Source organism: Elephas maximus, chromosome 4, assembly GCF_024166365.1.
Source record: "Elephas maximus indicus isolate mEleMax1 chromosome 4, mEleMax1 primary haplotype, whole genome shotgun sequence".
Lineage (NCBI taxonomy): Eukaryota > Metazoa > Chordata > Mammalia > Proboscidea > Elephantidae > Elephas > Elephas maximus.
In genome coordinates, this window is record NC_064822.1 from 183,494,860 (window position 1) to 183,510,421 (window position 15,562).

A 15,562-nucleotide genomic window follows, 5' to 3' on the forward strand; every position below is an offset into this window, starting at 1 on the left:
GGCAGCCATCTAGTTGGAAACGGTGCCCTGGAGGCTTAAGTTGGGTGTTCCACTCCTAAGCATGGTAGCCTGCTTTCACCAAGGGTTAGCTGGCCCTACCTGGGGGACATGGGGTGGGGACAGGAATAGGACACTGAGAGTGAGGAGGGGAGGGGAGAGACAGCCACCTCGACAAGGCCCACCCAGAGTCATCCAGTGCTCCTGTGAGCTGGCCTTAGAACAGTTGTCGACGCCTCACGCGGCAGGCTGAAAACAGGCCCAGACGGGCAGCGCAGGCCGGGGCCTGAAGGTGGAAGCCTGAAGCTAAGGCCTCCCTGGACCCAAAGTCCAGGGAGGGGCATTGCAGCCAAGGCACTGGCAGAGCCCCATGGGCTCAGCCCACAGACCACACTCAGCCCTTGTCCACGTCCCTGACCTTCTCCTCCTCCTCCACTGTGCTCCAGCCACAGCGGCCTTCTGCACCTCTCTGCAAGCTCATTCCTGCCCCGGGGACTTTGCACTTGCTGTTCCCTCTGCAAGATTTTCCCACGACCATCCCCCTTCTCAACATGCAGGTCTAATGTCAGCCCAGCTGAGATCTTATGGGGCTGCCCCCGCTGATGTCTCAGCCCCTCTGCTCTACCCAGTTTTAAGTTTTTCATAAGGCTTGTTTCTAGTTAGGGAGCCCTGGTGGTACAGTGGTTAAGTGCACCTGATGGATTCGAACTGCCAACCTTTTGGTTAGCAAGCCATAGCTCTTAACCACTACACCACCAGGATTTCCGCAGCCTTGGAAACCCTGTGGGACAGTTCTACTCTGTCCTATAAGGTTGCTACGAATTGGAATTGACAGCAACGAGTTTCTGGGTATTCCTACTTGAACTCATTTATTTGTACGCAGTATAGGTTTATTTTCTATTTTCCACTCCCCAGCTGCAATGTAAGCAAGCTCTATGACAGCGGAGAGCTTGCTGTCTTGCTCACACCTGTATTTCCAAGACCTGCTACAGTGCCTGACAACTACAGTCGATCTTCATTATTTGTGGATTCCGTATTTGCGAACTTGCCTACTTGCTAAAATTTACCTGTAACCCCAAAGTCAATAGTCACATTGCTTTTGTGGGCATTTGTAAACATGTACGCACGCAGAGCAGAGAAAAACTGGAGTTGCCCCCACACATGGTCCCAGCTGAGGTTGGCACTGTGCCTTCCTGTTTCAGCTCTGGTACTGTAAACAAGTTTCCTTTGCACAGTCTATTTAGTGCCACGTGGTTGTTTTTGCATTTTTGTGCTTTGTTGATTTTGCTCTTTCACATAGCCCCCAAGCATAGCGCTGAAGTGCTCCCTAGGGTTCCTAAGCTCAAGGAGGCTGTGAAGGGCTTCACAAAAAAAATATGTACATTAGATAAGGTCCGTTCAGGCATGAGTTACAGTGCTGATGGCGAGAGTTCAAAGTGAACCAATCAGTAACACATTATGAAATGTGTCCTTAAATAGAAACACACTGCTCCTTTAGAGGGGTAATCAGGAAAGGCCTCCCAAACAGGAAGGCCTTGGGTGGAGGCCGTAGCTTGGGGCAGGGCACAGCTTGCCTGCAGCCTTGTAGACCCTGATAAGGACTTTAGTTTCCCCGCCCACGCCCTTTGCTGCCCTTCCTGGTGGCACATGCTCTCCTCCAGGCCTGCACCAGCTCCCCCTGCTATCCTGACGACCTGTGCCAGAACTGCCCAGGCAGCTGTTGAAATACAGATTCCTGGGTCCCGTCCTGACTTACTGGACCGGAAATCTCAGGGGTGACCACTAACAGCTGTCATGCAGAGGGGCGTGGACACCTTCCCCCCATTAGCGTCACTTATGTAAATGTCAGATTTACCAGAACGCTGACAAGGAGGGCAGTAGCAGAGCCCTGCTGGCCTAGTAGCTTGGCAGACGTGGCCAGACTGGGTGCCGGCCCTCTCCACATGGGAGCAGCTGGGTGAGTACGTAACAGCAGGCATCCTTGTTAGAAAGGCACCCCTGGAGCTGGTGGCTGAGGTCAGCCGGTTCTTGCAAGCAACTGAGTCAACATTTTTTTTTTTCAAGTTTTATTGTTTTAGGTGGAAGTTTACAGTGCAAATTAGTTTCTCATTCAAAATTTATATACAAATTGTTTTGTGACATCGATTGCAATTCCCGCAACGTGTCATGAGCCAGCTTCTTGCTAAGCTGCTTAAACGATGAAGGGAAGGTGTCCCCAAGGACCTCCAGGTCTGCCTCTCTCCAGTGGGCTCAGTTCAGCTCACAGGCCCAGCGTGTGGAGACATGAGGCCCGCCCACGCCTCCCCTGCTCTGGACAAGCCCAGCAGAGGCAGGCTGGGGTCCGTCCCTCCTCTCTCCATGCCTGTCCTGACCTCCTGGCTGGGCAGCAGAACCTCCTGCTGCGCAGTAGAGGCCACCTGGAGAGGCGGGTTTTGTGCCCACCCTCCTGTCCCCAACTCAGGATGGAAAACCGGTTCCTGCGGTTTCACCCCTGGAAAAAGGGAGTCTGGCTGATGCCTATGGGGAGGTGACACCGGAATTGGTTGGGTGTGGACACCTCCAACCTTGGGAAGTGGGTGGGGTGAAAAACTCCCTCTTCAAGTAAGTACAGGCTGCCCCTAGTGCCTCCCCCAACCTCCGCAGCCGGGCGATGGCTCAGCAGAAAACCCCATCGCGGTGCTGGCAGATGGTCACTCCCCATCTGATCCGTCCATACTCTACCAGACACCGCCATGGAACTGCAGTGACCCAAGCAGCCCTTCAGGCTGGGGGCGCTGCCTGAAGACTGCAGAGCCCTCTTCTCCACGAGGCCACACCAAGTACCACCTCCACAGTGCTCCCGGCCTACGACGTCTGGGACAGTGAACACCAGCTCTGGCCTTACGGTTCTTTCACTCACACATGCATGGGTTCAGCAACCATCTGTCCCTTACCTCCCCTGTCCCCTGCACCTCTGCCCACGGGGTGCAATCACAGTCCCCAGCACCACCTTTCTGCCCAGGCACAAACCTGAGCATGAAATCCTGTTTTTTTAAGGCTACCTCTGAGACCCCTCCCTCACGTGACACAGCTAAGAATAAAACTGCATCTGACCCCTCTTGGCCACTCCTCCTGGGTGACAGGAGGCCTGGCTGAAATTCTCTGCTGACAATGGTAGACCCAACGTGTCCTGGGGTGGGAGGGTTGAGACCTTGGTGGCTGCCTGGCTAAGGCTAGCCCAGGGGACTTGTGACCTGAAGCTCTAAGATCCACACGGGGAGGAAGAGGGAAGTGAGGGAAGGCTTCTGGGTGCCAGAGGACATGGGTGACACCTGCAAGTCAGGTCAGCATCACACACATAGTTCTTGGGTCTGTGTTTATTAGAACCCAGGAGACCACACAGCAGCCCTCCTTCTATTCCTGGGGCGTAGCCCCTGAGGGCCCAGTAACTGGCCTTGTTCCACAGCAAACAGCCCTCCCTGAGCACAAGCAAACAAAGCAGTCGGAAATGTTCCCTTCTGGCAGGTGCAACGGGTTCTCCCAAGCTTTCAGCAGTCAGTTCCGGGCTGAGTGTAAATCCTCTCCAGGGTTTTCCAGCTCACCAGGTCCTTTCCAACCTCCACCAGGCTCCTGGGCTCCGGGTCTTCCCTAAGCCAGGCTGTCCCTGCAGCGCCATCTGCTGGCCATGCTGTGCATGGCTTGGTCCTAGGGGAGGCCGGGCGGCCAGCATCTCCCCAAAAGCTTTACTCTCCTGGGGCCTAGCTACCGAAGTACTCCTGCTGGAACTTCTGGAAGTCCTCCTCAGTGAACACGGTGCCCTCAGCCTTCTTCTTCTTCTTCGTCTTGGCCACAGGCCGGTCACAGGCCTTACGACCCTGGTTCTGGAGCAGAATCTGGGGAGGCCGCACGAGTTAAGAGTTCCTAGGCTGCCCTTAGAGCACTGCCCCCACGTGGCCTGCAGAACTGTTCGGGAGGTGGGCACAGCACTCCCACTTACAGAAGAGCAAACTGAGGCCCACGGAGGTCCCAGGGGAGCCTCCTCCACCCCCTCCCTGCAGAGGGAACCCCCTAGGGTGGCCCAACCTCTGCCCTAAGCTCAGCTGTGACCTTCCCTGGATCCCAGGGGAGCAGCCTGAGCCACGATCCCCCAGGTCCCTTCCCGCGGCCCATCCCCCGGCCAACCTGCTGGGTGACAGCCTGAGCCACGATCCCCCGGGGCCCTTCCCGCAGCCCATCCCCCTGGCCAACCTGCTGGGTGACAGCCTCAGCCACGGTCCCCCAGGTCCCTTCCCGCGGCCCATCCCCCAGCCAACCTGCTGGGTGACAGCCTCAGCCACGATCCCCCAAGTCCCTTCCCGCGGCCCAGCCCCCTGGCCAACCTGCTGGGTGACAGCCTCAGCCATGGTCCCCTAGGTCCCTTCCCGCGGCCCATCCCCCTGGCCAACCTGCTGGGTGACAGCCTCAGCCACGGTCCCCTAGGTCCCTTCCCGCGGCCCATCCCCCTGGCCAACCTGCTGGGTGACAGCCTCAGCCACGGGCCCCCAGGTCCCTTCCCGTGGCCCATCCCCTGGCCAACCTGCTGGGTGACAGCCTCAGCCACGGTGCTTCTTGCACAGGTCATGAACTTCAGGTTTGTTTTGAGGTGGTCCTGACATTCCCGCTTCTGGAACTCGGCTGTGGGTGGCAGGAGGGGGCACTGCTTCCGATTCACTCCTGACATGCCCCCGACCCACCTCCCATGGCCCTGACAAAGTCCCTATCACCTCTTCCCTAGATTGTTGCAACAGGCTGGGAGCTTCAAACCCACTCTCCGTACATGGCCTGTTGAAAGCCCTGCCCCTAGGCTCCCAGCTGCTCATGTAATTTATTCACTCATTCAACAAATATGTCTCAAGCACCTACAATGTGTCAGGCACCATTCTAAGTACTGGGCTTACAGCAGGAGACAGAATAGACAAAAACCCCTGCCCTACGGAGCTTACATTCTAGTGGGAAGAGAGATGGTAAACAAGACAGAGTATTTTAGAGGATGACACATTTTATGAAGAAAAACAAAGTAGGAAACAGAAATGAGCAATGCCAGGGAGCAGTGATTCCAACTTTAAAGGGGGGTGAGAGGTCTGAAAAGGCTGCGCTGAAATGATATTTGACCAAAGACTCAAGGGAGGAAGCATGTGGCTCTCTAGGGGAAGGGCATCCCAGACAGAGGGAACAGCCAGTGCAAAGGCTCTGCAGCTGACGTGTGGCTAACGTGTCTGCAGAACAGACAATGGCTGCACTGGGCGGAGGAGCAGTGAGGGACAAAGGCGGAGTGGGGGCAAATCATGCAGGGCCTCGTCCGCAGTTGTAAGAACTCAGGCTTTTACTGAGTATGATGGGGCTGTGGGGTAGAGCAGAGAAAAGCCTGACTTAGGATATTACAGGATGACTTTGGCTGCTGTGATGAGAACAAGACTGTGGGGGCTGTGGAGTGGGGAGGGAGACTGGTTAGGAGGCTTTTGCAACAATCCAGGAAGAGAAAGATGTAACTCAGACCAAGGGGAAAGACAGGTGCTTTCAGAATGGCCGATGAAGGTCACCACTCCTCATTCAATTATGTGTAAGTTGTGTGCTCGACACCAGGGCCACAGACAAACCCATGGGAAGTGGTGCCTTCGAGGAGCTCCCAGTCCAATGGGGGAGGCAGCAAAGTGAACAGCAGTGATGGGTGGTAGCACAAGGGCTGGGACTGATGGGGGTGACTCTGCTCCTGCTTCACAGCAAACCTCACTGTGGCTCCAACGTGTCTCACATTTGTGCCTCCACACTTTACTCATAATGGCATTCATAAATGTTTTCACAAATATTTGAACACCTTTTGTGCACCAGGCCTGAGGGATTCAAAGACACACTAGGAGCTCACCAACTCCCCCTATGTGTTGAAATACCCACCATCCCGCCTGTCCCAAGTCTTTAAAAAAGTCTTTACCTCTTATTAAATGGTACCACATCCTCCAAGGCCGCCCTCTACTAGAAACTCAGCTCCATTTTCTGTATCTCCCTCTTCCTCAACCCTGACAGCCAATGCACCACTAAGTCTGTCAACACTTCCTCTTTACCTTATCTTCCACCTGCTGAATTCTTTTATCTCTGCTGCCTTTTCACTTCTCTGGCCACAGCACCTCCGGCCTGAACACAGAGCAGGCAGAGCACAGACTTGGCCTGGTTTCAAATCTGGCCCTGCTATTGACCATCTGTATGCTCAGCTCCCCCCATGTGTCTGTCAGTTTGTCATACTGTGGGGGCTTGTGTGTTGCTGTGATGCTGGAAGCTATGTCACCAGTATTCAGAAACCAGCAGGGTCACCCAGAGGAAAGGTTTCAGCTGAGCTTCCAGACTAAGACTAAGAAGAAGGACCCGGCACTCTACTTCTGAAAAGCATTAGCCAGTGAAAACCTTGTGAATAGCAGTGGCACATTATCTGATTTAGTGCTGAAAGATGAGCCCCCAGGTTGGAAGGCACTCAAAATATGACTGGCGAAGAGCTGCCTCCTCAAAGTAGAGTCGATCTTAATGAAGTGGATGGAGTAAAGCTTTCGGGACCTTCATTTGCTGATGTGGCATGACTCAAAATGAGAAGAAACAGCTGCAAACATCCATTAATAATCGGAACTTGAAATGTACAAAGTATCAATCTAGGAAAATTGGAAATCGTCAAAAATGAAACGGAACACATAAACATCGATATCCTAAGCATTAGTGAGCTGGAATGGACTGGTATTGGCCATTTTGAATCAGACAATCATACAGTTTACTATGCTGGGAATGACAACTCGAAGAGGAATGGTGCTGCATTCATCGTCAAAAAGAACGTTTCAAGATCTATCCTGAAGTACAACGCTGTCAGTGATAGGATAATATCCATACGCCTACAAGGAAGACCAATTAAATTCAAATTTATGCACCAACTACTAGGGCCTAAGATGTATAGAAGATTTTTATCAGCTGCTGCAGTCTGAAATTGATCGAACATGCAATCAAGATGCATTGGTAATTACTGGCAATTGGAATGCGAAAGTTGGAAACAAAGAAGAAGGATCAGTAGTTGGAAAATATGGCCTTGGTGACAGAAACAATGCCGGAGATCAAATGATAGAATTTTGCAAGACCAACGCCTTCTTCATTGCAAACACCTTCTTTCACCAACATAAACGGCGACTATACACATAGACCTCGCCAGATGGAACACACAGAAATCAAACTGACTACATCTGTGGAAAGAGACGATGGAAAAGCTCGATGTCATCAGTCAGAACAAGGCCAGGGGCCGACTGTGGAACAGACCATCAACTGCTCATATGCAAGTTCAAGCTGAAACTGAAGAAAATCACAGCAAGTCCACGAGAGCCAAAATATGACCTTCAGTATATCCCACCTGAAGAACAGATTTGACGCATTGAACACTAGTGACTGAAGACCAGACGAATTGTGGAATGACATCAAGGACATCATCCATGAAGAAAGCAAGAGATTACTGAAAAGAAAGGAAAGAAATAAAAGCCAAGGTGGATGTCAGAGGAGACTCTGAAACTTGCTTTGAGCGTCGAGCAGCTAAAGCAAAAGGAAGAATTCGTGAAGTAAAAGAACTGAACAGAAGATTTCAAAGGGCCTCTTGAGAAGACAAAATAAAGTATTATAATGACACATGCAAAGAGCTGGAGATGGAAAACCAAAAGGGAAGAACACGCTCGGCATTTCTCAAGCTGAAAGAACTGAAGAAAAAATTCAAGCCTCGAGTTGCAATAGTGAAGGATTCCATGGGGAAAATATCAAATGATGCAGGAAGCATCAAAAGAAGATGGAAGGAATACACAGAGTCATTATACCAAAAAGAATTAGTTGATATTCAACTATTTCAAGAGGTGGCATAGGATCAGGAACCGATGGTACTGAAGGAAGAAGTCCAAGCTGCTCTGAAGACATTGGTGAAAAACAAGCCTCCAGGAACTGATAGAATACCAATTGAGATGTTTCAACAAACAGATGCAGTGCTGGAGGTGCTCACTCGTCTATGCCAAGAAATATGGAAGACAGCTTCCTGGCCAACTGATTGGAAGAGATCCGTATTTATGCCTATTCCCAAGAAAGGTTATCCAACTGAATGTGGAAATTATAGAACAATATCATTAATATCACACGCAAGCAAAATTCTGCTGAAGATCATTCAAAAACGGCTGCAGCAGTATATTGACAGGGAACTGCCAGAAATTCGGGCTGGTTTCAGAAGAGGATGTGGAACCAGGGATATGATTATTGATGTCAGATGGATCCTGGCTGAAAGCAGAGAATACCAGAAGGATGTTTACCTGTGTTTTATCGATTACACAAAGGCATTTGACTGTGTGGATCATCACAAACTATGGATAACACTGCGAAGAACGGGAATTCCAGAACACTTAACTGTGCGCATGAGGAACCTTTACATATATCAAGAGGCAGTTGTTTGGACAGAACAAGGGGATACTGATTGGTTTAAAGTCGGGAAAGGTGTGCGTCAGGGTTGTATTCTTTCTCCATACCTATTTAGTCTGTATGCTGAACAAATAATATGAGAAGCTGGACTATATGAAGAAGAATGGGGCATCAGGATTGGAGGAAGACTCATTAACAACCTGCATTATGCAGATGACACAACCTTGCTTGCTGAAAGTGAAGAGGACTTGAAGCACTTACTAATGAAAATCAAAGACCACAGCCTTCAGTATGAATTACACCTCAACATAAAGAAAACAAAAATCCTCACAACTGGACCAATGAGCAACATCATGATAAACGGAGAAAAGATTGAAGTTGTCAAGGACTTCATTTTACTTGGATCCACAATCAACACCCATGGAAGCAGCAGTCAAGAAATCAAAAGACACATTGCATTGGGCAAATCTGCTGCAAAGGACCTCTTCAAAGTGTTGAAGAGTAAACATGTCACCCTGAAGACTAAGGTGCGCCTGACCTAAACGATGGTATTTTCAATCGCATCATATGCATGTGAAAGCTGGACAATGAATAAGGAAGACTGAAGAAGAGTTGACGCTTTTGAATTGCGGCGTTGGCAAAAAATATTGAATATACCATGGACTGCCAAAAGAAGGAACAAATCTGTCTTGGAAGAAATAAAACCAGAATGCTCCTTAGAAGCAAGGATGGCGAGACTGTGTCTTACATACTATGGACATGTTGTCAGGAGGGATGAGTCCCTGGAGAAGGACATCATGCTTCGGAGAGTACAGGGTCAGCGGAAAAGAGGAAGACCCCCAACAAGGTGGATTGACACAGTGGCTGCAACAATGAGCTCAAACATAACAAGGATTGTAAGGATGGCGTAGGACCAGGCAGTGTTTTGTTCTGTTGTGCATAGGGTCGCTAGGAGTTGGAACCGACTCGAAGGCACCTAACAACAACAACAACATCATCAGGCCAAGTGCTGTTTTCCCGTTTGTAAAATAACAGTCATGAGGATACCTGGCTCCCATGGCTGCTGTGAGACTTAAGCGAGGGACGCTTGTACAGGGAACCTGGCACAAAGCAAGTATTAAGGGGCTGTTTGTTAAATGCTTCATTCCGGAAACACTCTCCCCTGCTCATGTGTGTGACCTACCCACCTTCTTTCTTCCAAATTCTCAAAGGCAACAGCTCCTTTCTGACTCAGTACCTCCGTGGATGCTGTTCCCTGTAGAATCCTCTTCCCCTACTATTCAGCTGGCTCACTCTCATATTCCTTCAGGTCTCATCTTAGATGTCCCTTCTCAGAAAAACCTCTTTTGGTCTTTTATTCTAAGTTCCCCTTAACACTACCTCAGAGCACTGTGGTCTTTGACTTCACAAGCCCCACCACACTTGGCAATTATTTGTTGCTCTGGATATTCTTTGATGCTTCTCTCCCCACTAGGATGTAGTCCACGAGGGTCGATGTGTTTCGTTCACGTCCCTATTCCCGAGACCCCGCCCTGCGCCTGGCACACAGTAGGTATTCCAGAAATCCCTGTGAACGTCTCAACCTGTGCCTCAAGCGTCACCTCCTCCAGGGCGCCGACCCCAACCCCGAGGGCAGCACGGCCAGCCCCTATGAGCTCACCCAGCGCCGACTTGGGCACTTTTCCCTTGGCCGAGTTCCGCAGTTTCCGGGCCTGGGTCGCCTTCGCCTTCCGGGCCCGCTTCACCCGAGCCCCGCTCGGCTTGGCCTGGCTTGGTGCGGCCTGGGGGGCTGTAGGGGAACAGAGGAGCGGACCCGGGTCACAAGGGCTGGCAGGATCCCCATCCCACCGCGGGAAGGGCCGTCCTGGCTCTTTCCGCACTCCCGGGACTCCCGCTGCCCATTCGCCCACGCCGGACGCCCCCGAGCAAGCCCCTCCTCACCCTCCGACGCCCCCAGCAGTTCCAGACCCCGCCGTAACAGGGCCGCCGACATGTCTGCGCTTAGCTCCGCCCACGCGCCTGACGCTATTTCCGCTTTGGCTGCGCTCACCCTCTCGCTGGAAACCCGGGCCGGAAGAAAAGGTTCCGGAGTAGGCGGGCGGAAGTGCCACCTTCCTTAGAACGCATGCGTTAGAGGTTGCCTAGTTTACCACAGACAGGGAAGAGGGACGGGGGCAGGGGGCGGGGCCAGTGTGCAGAAGGACACATTTGTTGGCCAATCCAAACCCGACTATAGCATGCGATCCCGGAAGACGTCCACAACTCGTCCAGCCTGGTTGGTGAACCCTCTCAGAGCTGAAGCTCCGTGGTGGGCGGGGCGAGCCTGGGACGAGGCGGAATGGTTCCAAAAAAGGAAACGTTTTGCGGTTGAGTCGGGCTCCTAGTGATCCTATAAGACAGAGTAGAACTACCCGATGGGGTTTTCAAGGAGCGGCTGGTGCATTCCAACTGTCAACTTTTGGCTAGCAGCCAACTCTTAACCACTGAGCCACCAGTAAAAGCGTTCTCAATTTTTACCAAAAAACGAAACAGGCCTGGAGCTGGTGGGGTGACGTACACGTCTCCGCCTTTCAAGGCCCAGCCCACACGCCGCTCAGAACGAACGTCCCCCACATGTCCCCCTCTGCCCGACTCCTGATGGCTTGTGTTTGCACAGTGACGGGGAGCTCACCACTTACCAACTTCTAAAGAGTGCTGCAGGTGAGAAGTTACGCGTTTGTTAGTATTTAAATATGGTCACTGGCCGCGTCCTGCGAATACAGTTTACTCAATACCCCGGCTGTCATCCCTTCAGCCCCATCCCCACCTTTCTCACCGTGACGTCTGTAGCTGCTTCTTTACTGCTCTCTCTGCCTCTGGACCCCTCTAATCCATCCTCCCACGGCAGCCAGAGCGACCTTTCCAAATCTGACCATAGCACTCTCCAGGTGGAAAGTGTTGAGTAACTCCCTGTTGGTTTTAGAGAAAAGACCGTACCCCTCCTCACCTTGGCGTAGGAGGCCCTTCGTAACCCAGACTCGGGCTTCTCTGGGTGTGTGGGAGTTGCCTCCTTACCTGCCTTTGTCCTAGTACTTGGGGTAGGGAGGTCCCGAAAACTCTTTCAGGGGCTCCCTGAGAGCCTCTTTTTTCTACTGTGTATCTATGCGGGCCTGAATTTTTTCCATATACTTCAACCAAACCAACATATTGCACAGATTGAATGCAGAAGCAGACCTGAGACTCCAGCTGTCTACTATTAAGCCAGACATTAAAGAGTTTTGCAAAAAAGGCAAAGCAATGTCAATCTTTCTCACTGTTATTAGTTTTTGAAAATACGATTATTTTTTCATAAAAATGTTATTTATATTAATATACATTGGGTTTGTTATTTTAAATGAATTAATATTTTAAAAATTTCTCAATCTTAATTTCTAACATGGTAAATATCAATAGATATAACTCATATATAAAAGCTCTTTGGGATCCTCACTTTTTAAGAACGTAAAGCAGTTCTGAGACCAGAAAGTTCGAGAACCTCTGGCCTAGAAATTCCTCTTCCTGCAATGGGGAGGGACCCCGACTTGTTTACTCCTCCATCCACAGCTCCTAGCCCAGTGCCTGGCATGCAGGAGGCACTCAATAAATGAGTGGTGAGTGGAGAGGAAAGACATTTCATTGAGCAAGCATGTCCTGGCCACCGCAGAGTGTGGGACACAGGGGTGACTCAGATCGTACTTTCCCAAATGGACCTCACCATCTAACCTTCAGGAGCCCTGCTGGTGCACCGGTTAAACACTCGGCTGCTAACCGAAAGGTCAGTGGTGGAAGGAGAAAGATGTGGCAGTCTGCTTCCATAAAGATTACAGCCTTGCAAACCCTATAGGGCAGTTCTACTCTGTTGTATAGGGTCACTATGAGTTGAAATCTAACCCATGGCCGTGGCTATCTGACCTTCACTGGCTAGTCACCTTAAACAGGTACTAATAATAACAACAAACACGATGTCAAAGTCCAGTTCTAAGTGTTTCACATTTGTTAACTCATTTAATGCCTCTATGGGGTTTGAGGTAGGAACTACTGTTTTCCCCATTTTACAGATGAGTAAACAGCACAGAGAGGCCAAGGAACCTGTGAAGGTCACATAGACATTGTCAGGGAATCAAGACAGACAGCCTGTTCTGAGAGTTTGTCTGCTGTGGGACAGCAGTGGGGAGCGGTACTGTGTCACCAGGTGGCCTTCACACCTGGGGGGAGGTGTGTATGGGGTGTTCCAGGCAGGAGGACTCCATAATGAGTGCCTGTCCTCCCCTGTGAGTGGCCCCAGAGGAGAATCGAAGGATGCCTTGGGGGACAGGGTGGCCTCAAGGTCCTTGGGCTCCATGATTTTGCCTGAGAGCTGTGGGGGGCGGGGGGGTCCCAGAGGGAGAGAGAAGGGTTAGACGTGTGCTTTGTACCTTCTAAAATAGCCAGATTGTTTTCTTACTAACTCATTATGCTTAGTATTTATTGTCCATTTCTGCACCCACACCCAAGTGTAAGCTCCAGCAGGTCTGTTTGTTCTGTTCATTGTTCTGTCCCCACTGCCTGGAGCAGAGTGTGGCCTATAGCAAGTGCTACATAAATGCACGAATTGAATGGATGAAGGTTGAGTTTGGCATGCCAATGGCAGCGAGGTGGAGAAGTCCAGGAGGGACGGGATGTGCGAGTCTGCCCCTCAGGAAGGTGAAGGACCCAGCTCTATGGTACCCCCCGCCCCCCGCCCCCCCATCTGGGCTGGCCAGCACACGGCCACGGCGTGGAGGAATTCTTTGTATTCCCATGTCCCGGGGGTCAGGGGCGCCTGGGGGCCGAGTGGACTCCGACAGCATCCCGGGCCCGCAGCCCTTCGCAGGGCACCTTTCAGAACAGTAGGCGAAGGCGCTCAGCCAACCTCGTGCAAAGGACTCCGCGGATCTGGCGGGGCCGGGCGGCCACTTCAGCCACTAGGTGGCGACGCAGGACAGCATTCCGGGGCGGAATGGTTCCGGCATCCCGTCGTCCGAGGCTCAGGTTGGGGTGTCTGGGGGTATAAATGGGGAGTCTGGACGCCCCTCCCCAGCCTGTCTCAGCTCGCTTTTCAGGCAGCCCCGCGTGGCCTCGGCTTCCTGCTCTCCCTGCCCGCAGCCTTCCATGCCCGGGGCTAGACATCCCTCCTGGGCCTGGCTTGACTGTGGGACACATGGGTGGGGAAACTGAGGCGGAGCCACCAGGCTGGGTTGCCCAAGGGGGAGGTGAAGTCTCCTTCCTGACAGGTATGCAGGCAGCAGCTGGGCGCTCACTGCTGGGGAGGCTGCAGAGGGCTGTGTGATCCTAGGCACTAACTTGAGAGCAAGGGCCTCAGTTTCCTCATCTGTGAAATGGAGTTCATAGAGTGGACGTGAGGCTCCAGGAAGCGAATAGTGTAAAGCGTGCAGAACAGGGACGTGTCCACTGTGCTGTCATTCTGTGGACTCTGACCCTGGACGAGAACAAGATGGGCAGGGTTGGGTGCTGTTGGTCCTTGGTGAGTCATTCAGCAGCCCACAACTGGGCACCTACAATGTGCCGAGCCTGTGGTGGGCCCCAGATAGGACGGGCTCAGGAGGCGCAGCTGCCTGGTGCTGGGGTTCTGTCTTCCTGGGGAGGGTCTTGAGGCCTGACAGGCTGGTTCGAATCCTGGCTGCAGGACCTTGGACGAGCTACCTTAAGTCTCCAAGCATCAGTTTTCTCATCTGTCAGCAGGAGCACTGGGTCCCTGTCTGCCGCTGGATGCTTCGCTGGGAGCCCCTCCTGTCTGCTCAGCTGCAGCCCTCAGCCAACCCGGGATGTTGCCGCCCTCCTGGTCCCTGTCCACATGCTCCATCCCTGTTTCCTCCTTCAGTGGACCCTGCTTAACCTCACTGGACCTCAGAGGGTGAAACGAGTGGCTCAGGGAGGGGCAGTGTCTTCTGCAAGGTCACACAGCATTTCAAGAGCAGAGTCAGGACTACAACCCAGGTCTGAGTCCCGAGCACAAGCTTGAGAGTGAGTGTGTGTGTGTGTGTGACCATGTGTTCATGTGGCCATTTTGCATTGTGTATGTGGGGACACCTGGGGTCTTCTCATCGGCTTTTGCTTCTCTCTCCATCTTTTTTTCTGTCTCTGGTCTCTTTTTCTGTCTTCTCTTCTTATCCCTATCTCTGACTCTCCTCTTTCCTGTGTTTCTGCCTCCTCCTGCTCTCTGTCTCTGGGTCTCTCGAGTCTTCCTCCCTCCCTCCTTCTTTTCATCTCTCCTCTTCCCTGCCTCAGTCACCCCCACCGCCAGGCTTCTTGGCTTCTCTCCACCTTCAAATTGAAAACCCAAATGGAATTTCCAATTGCCTTTTCCCATGGCCAATGATTGCTGTCTCCGCGTGTCTGCCTGGCTCTCCCTTCCCTCGCCACCTTGCTGTGTATTACTGCTGAGCCCTCTCTCCCCTCACCTCTGACTCACCCGTCAGTGGCTTTGAAGTGCATTTACAGGAGAGCTCAAGGAAATTCATTTTTGCACTGTCTGCTTCTAAATTGAGGGGGAGTGGGCTCTTCCGGCCACCTAGTCTCAGTTCCTTATGCGTACTAGGGCCTTTAGAGCTCTTTCCCTCTCAAGGTTGGGCTTTCTCTTCTAAAAGGTGATGCTAAGGTATCATTTCCTCCTGGACACCCCCTTCCCCCAGCAGGCTCCCCACCATGCTCCTGGCCTTCATTCTTCTTTAGTTTCCTTGATCAAAGTCTCTGGGGTTGTGGAGGGAACCACGGGGTCATTCAGGGAGATGCTGAGAGATGAACAGGGCTAGGAGGCTCAGTGGGTGGGGGCAGACAGCCCTGTTCTGGACATGGGTGCCCTGGATTCAACAGGGACTCAGCTTATACAGCTGTGTACCCACGAGCAAACTGCCTTCCCTCTCTGGGCCTCAGTTTCCTGCTCTGTAAGTTGGGCTTTGAGAAGTGTTGCCCAGCTCTCCTTCCAGGGCTAAGGGTGGTGGTGCTGGACCTCCTGGATCCTGAGCACAGGTGATGGGACTTTGGGAGCATGGGCTCTGGAGCCAGGCTGTGCAGGTTCAAATCTGGCTTCACTACTCACTAGCTGTGTGAACTTGGGAAAGTCATGTGAACTCTCTGT

The 15,562-nt window shown here is 52.1% G+C and overlaps 2 protein-coding genes across 2 annotated transcripts in view; one reads left to right on the top strand and one right to left on the bottom strand.

Moving 5' to 3' along the window:
* Positions 1-3,335: 3,335 nt before the first annotated feature.
* RPS19BP1 (ribosomal protein S19 binding protein 1) lies at positions 3,336-10,453 on the bottom strand. The gene is made up of 4 exons (XM_049885214.1): positions 10,369-10,453; positions 10,088-10,216; positions 4,553-4,650; positions 3,336-3,869 (listed from the first exon to the last, which is right to left on the bottom strand). Exons 1-4 carry the CDS (start codon positions 10,418-10,420, stop codon positions 3,735-3,737), a joined length of 414 nt encoding a protein of 137 aa, XP_049741171.1. The 5' UTR covers positions 10,421-10,453; the 3' UTR covers positions 3,336-3,734.
* A 355-nt stretch (positions 10,454-10,808) lies between these two features.
* CACNA1I (calcium voltage-gated channel subunit alpha1 I) overlaps positions 10,809-15,562 on the top strand; it is a 186,550-nt gene continuing 181,796 nt past the window's right edge. Inside the window, exon 1 of the mRNA XM_049885216.1 lies at positions 10,809-11,127. The gene's annotated coding sequence lies outside the window, so the exon portion shown is untranslated. The remainder of the gene's footprint in view (positions 11,128-15,562) is intronic.

What these genes read in the sequence shown, in the direction of transcription:
- RPS19BP1 (XM_049885214.1), bottom strand. Translation starts at nt 10,420, where the DNA reads ATGTCGGCGGCCCTGTTACGGCGGGGTCTGGAACTGCTGGGGGCGTCG. An exon ending in AGTGCCCAAGTCGGCGCTGG is followed by an intron (nt 4,651 to 10,087) that starts GTGAGCTCATAG and finishes TGCCACCCACAG; the next exon opens with CCGAGTTCCAGAAGCGGGAA. An exon ending in CTGAGGCTGTCACCCAGCAG is followed by an intron (nt 3,870 to 4,552) that starts GTTGGCCAGGGG and finishes CGGCCTCCCCAG; the next exon opens with ATTCTGCTCCAGAACCAGGG.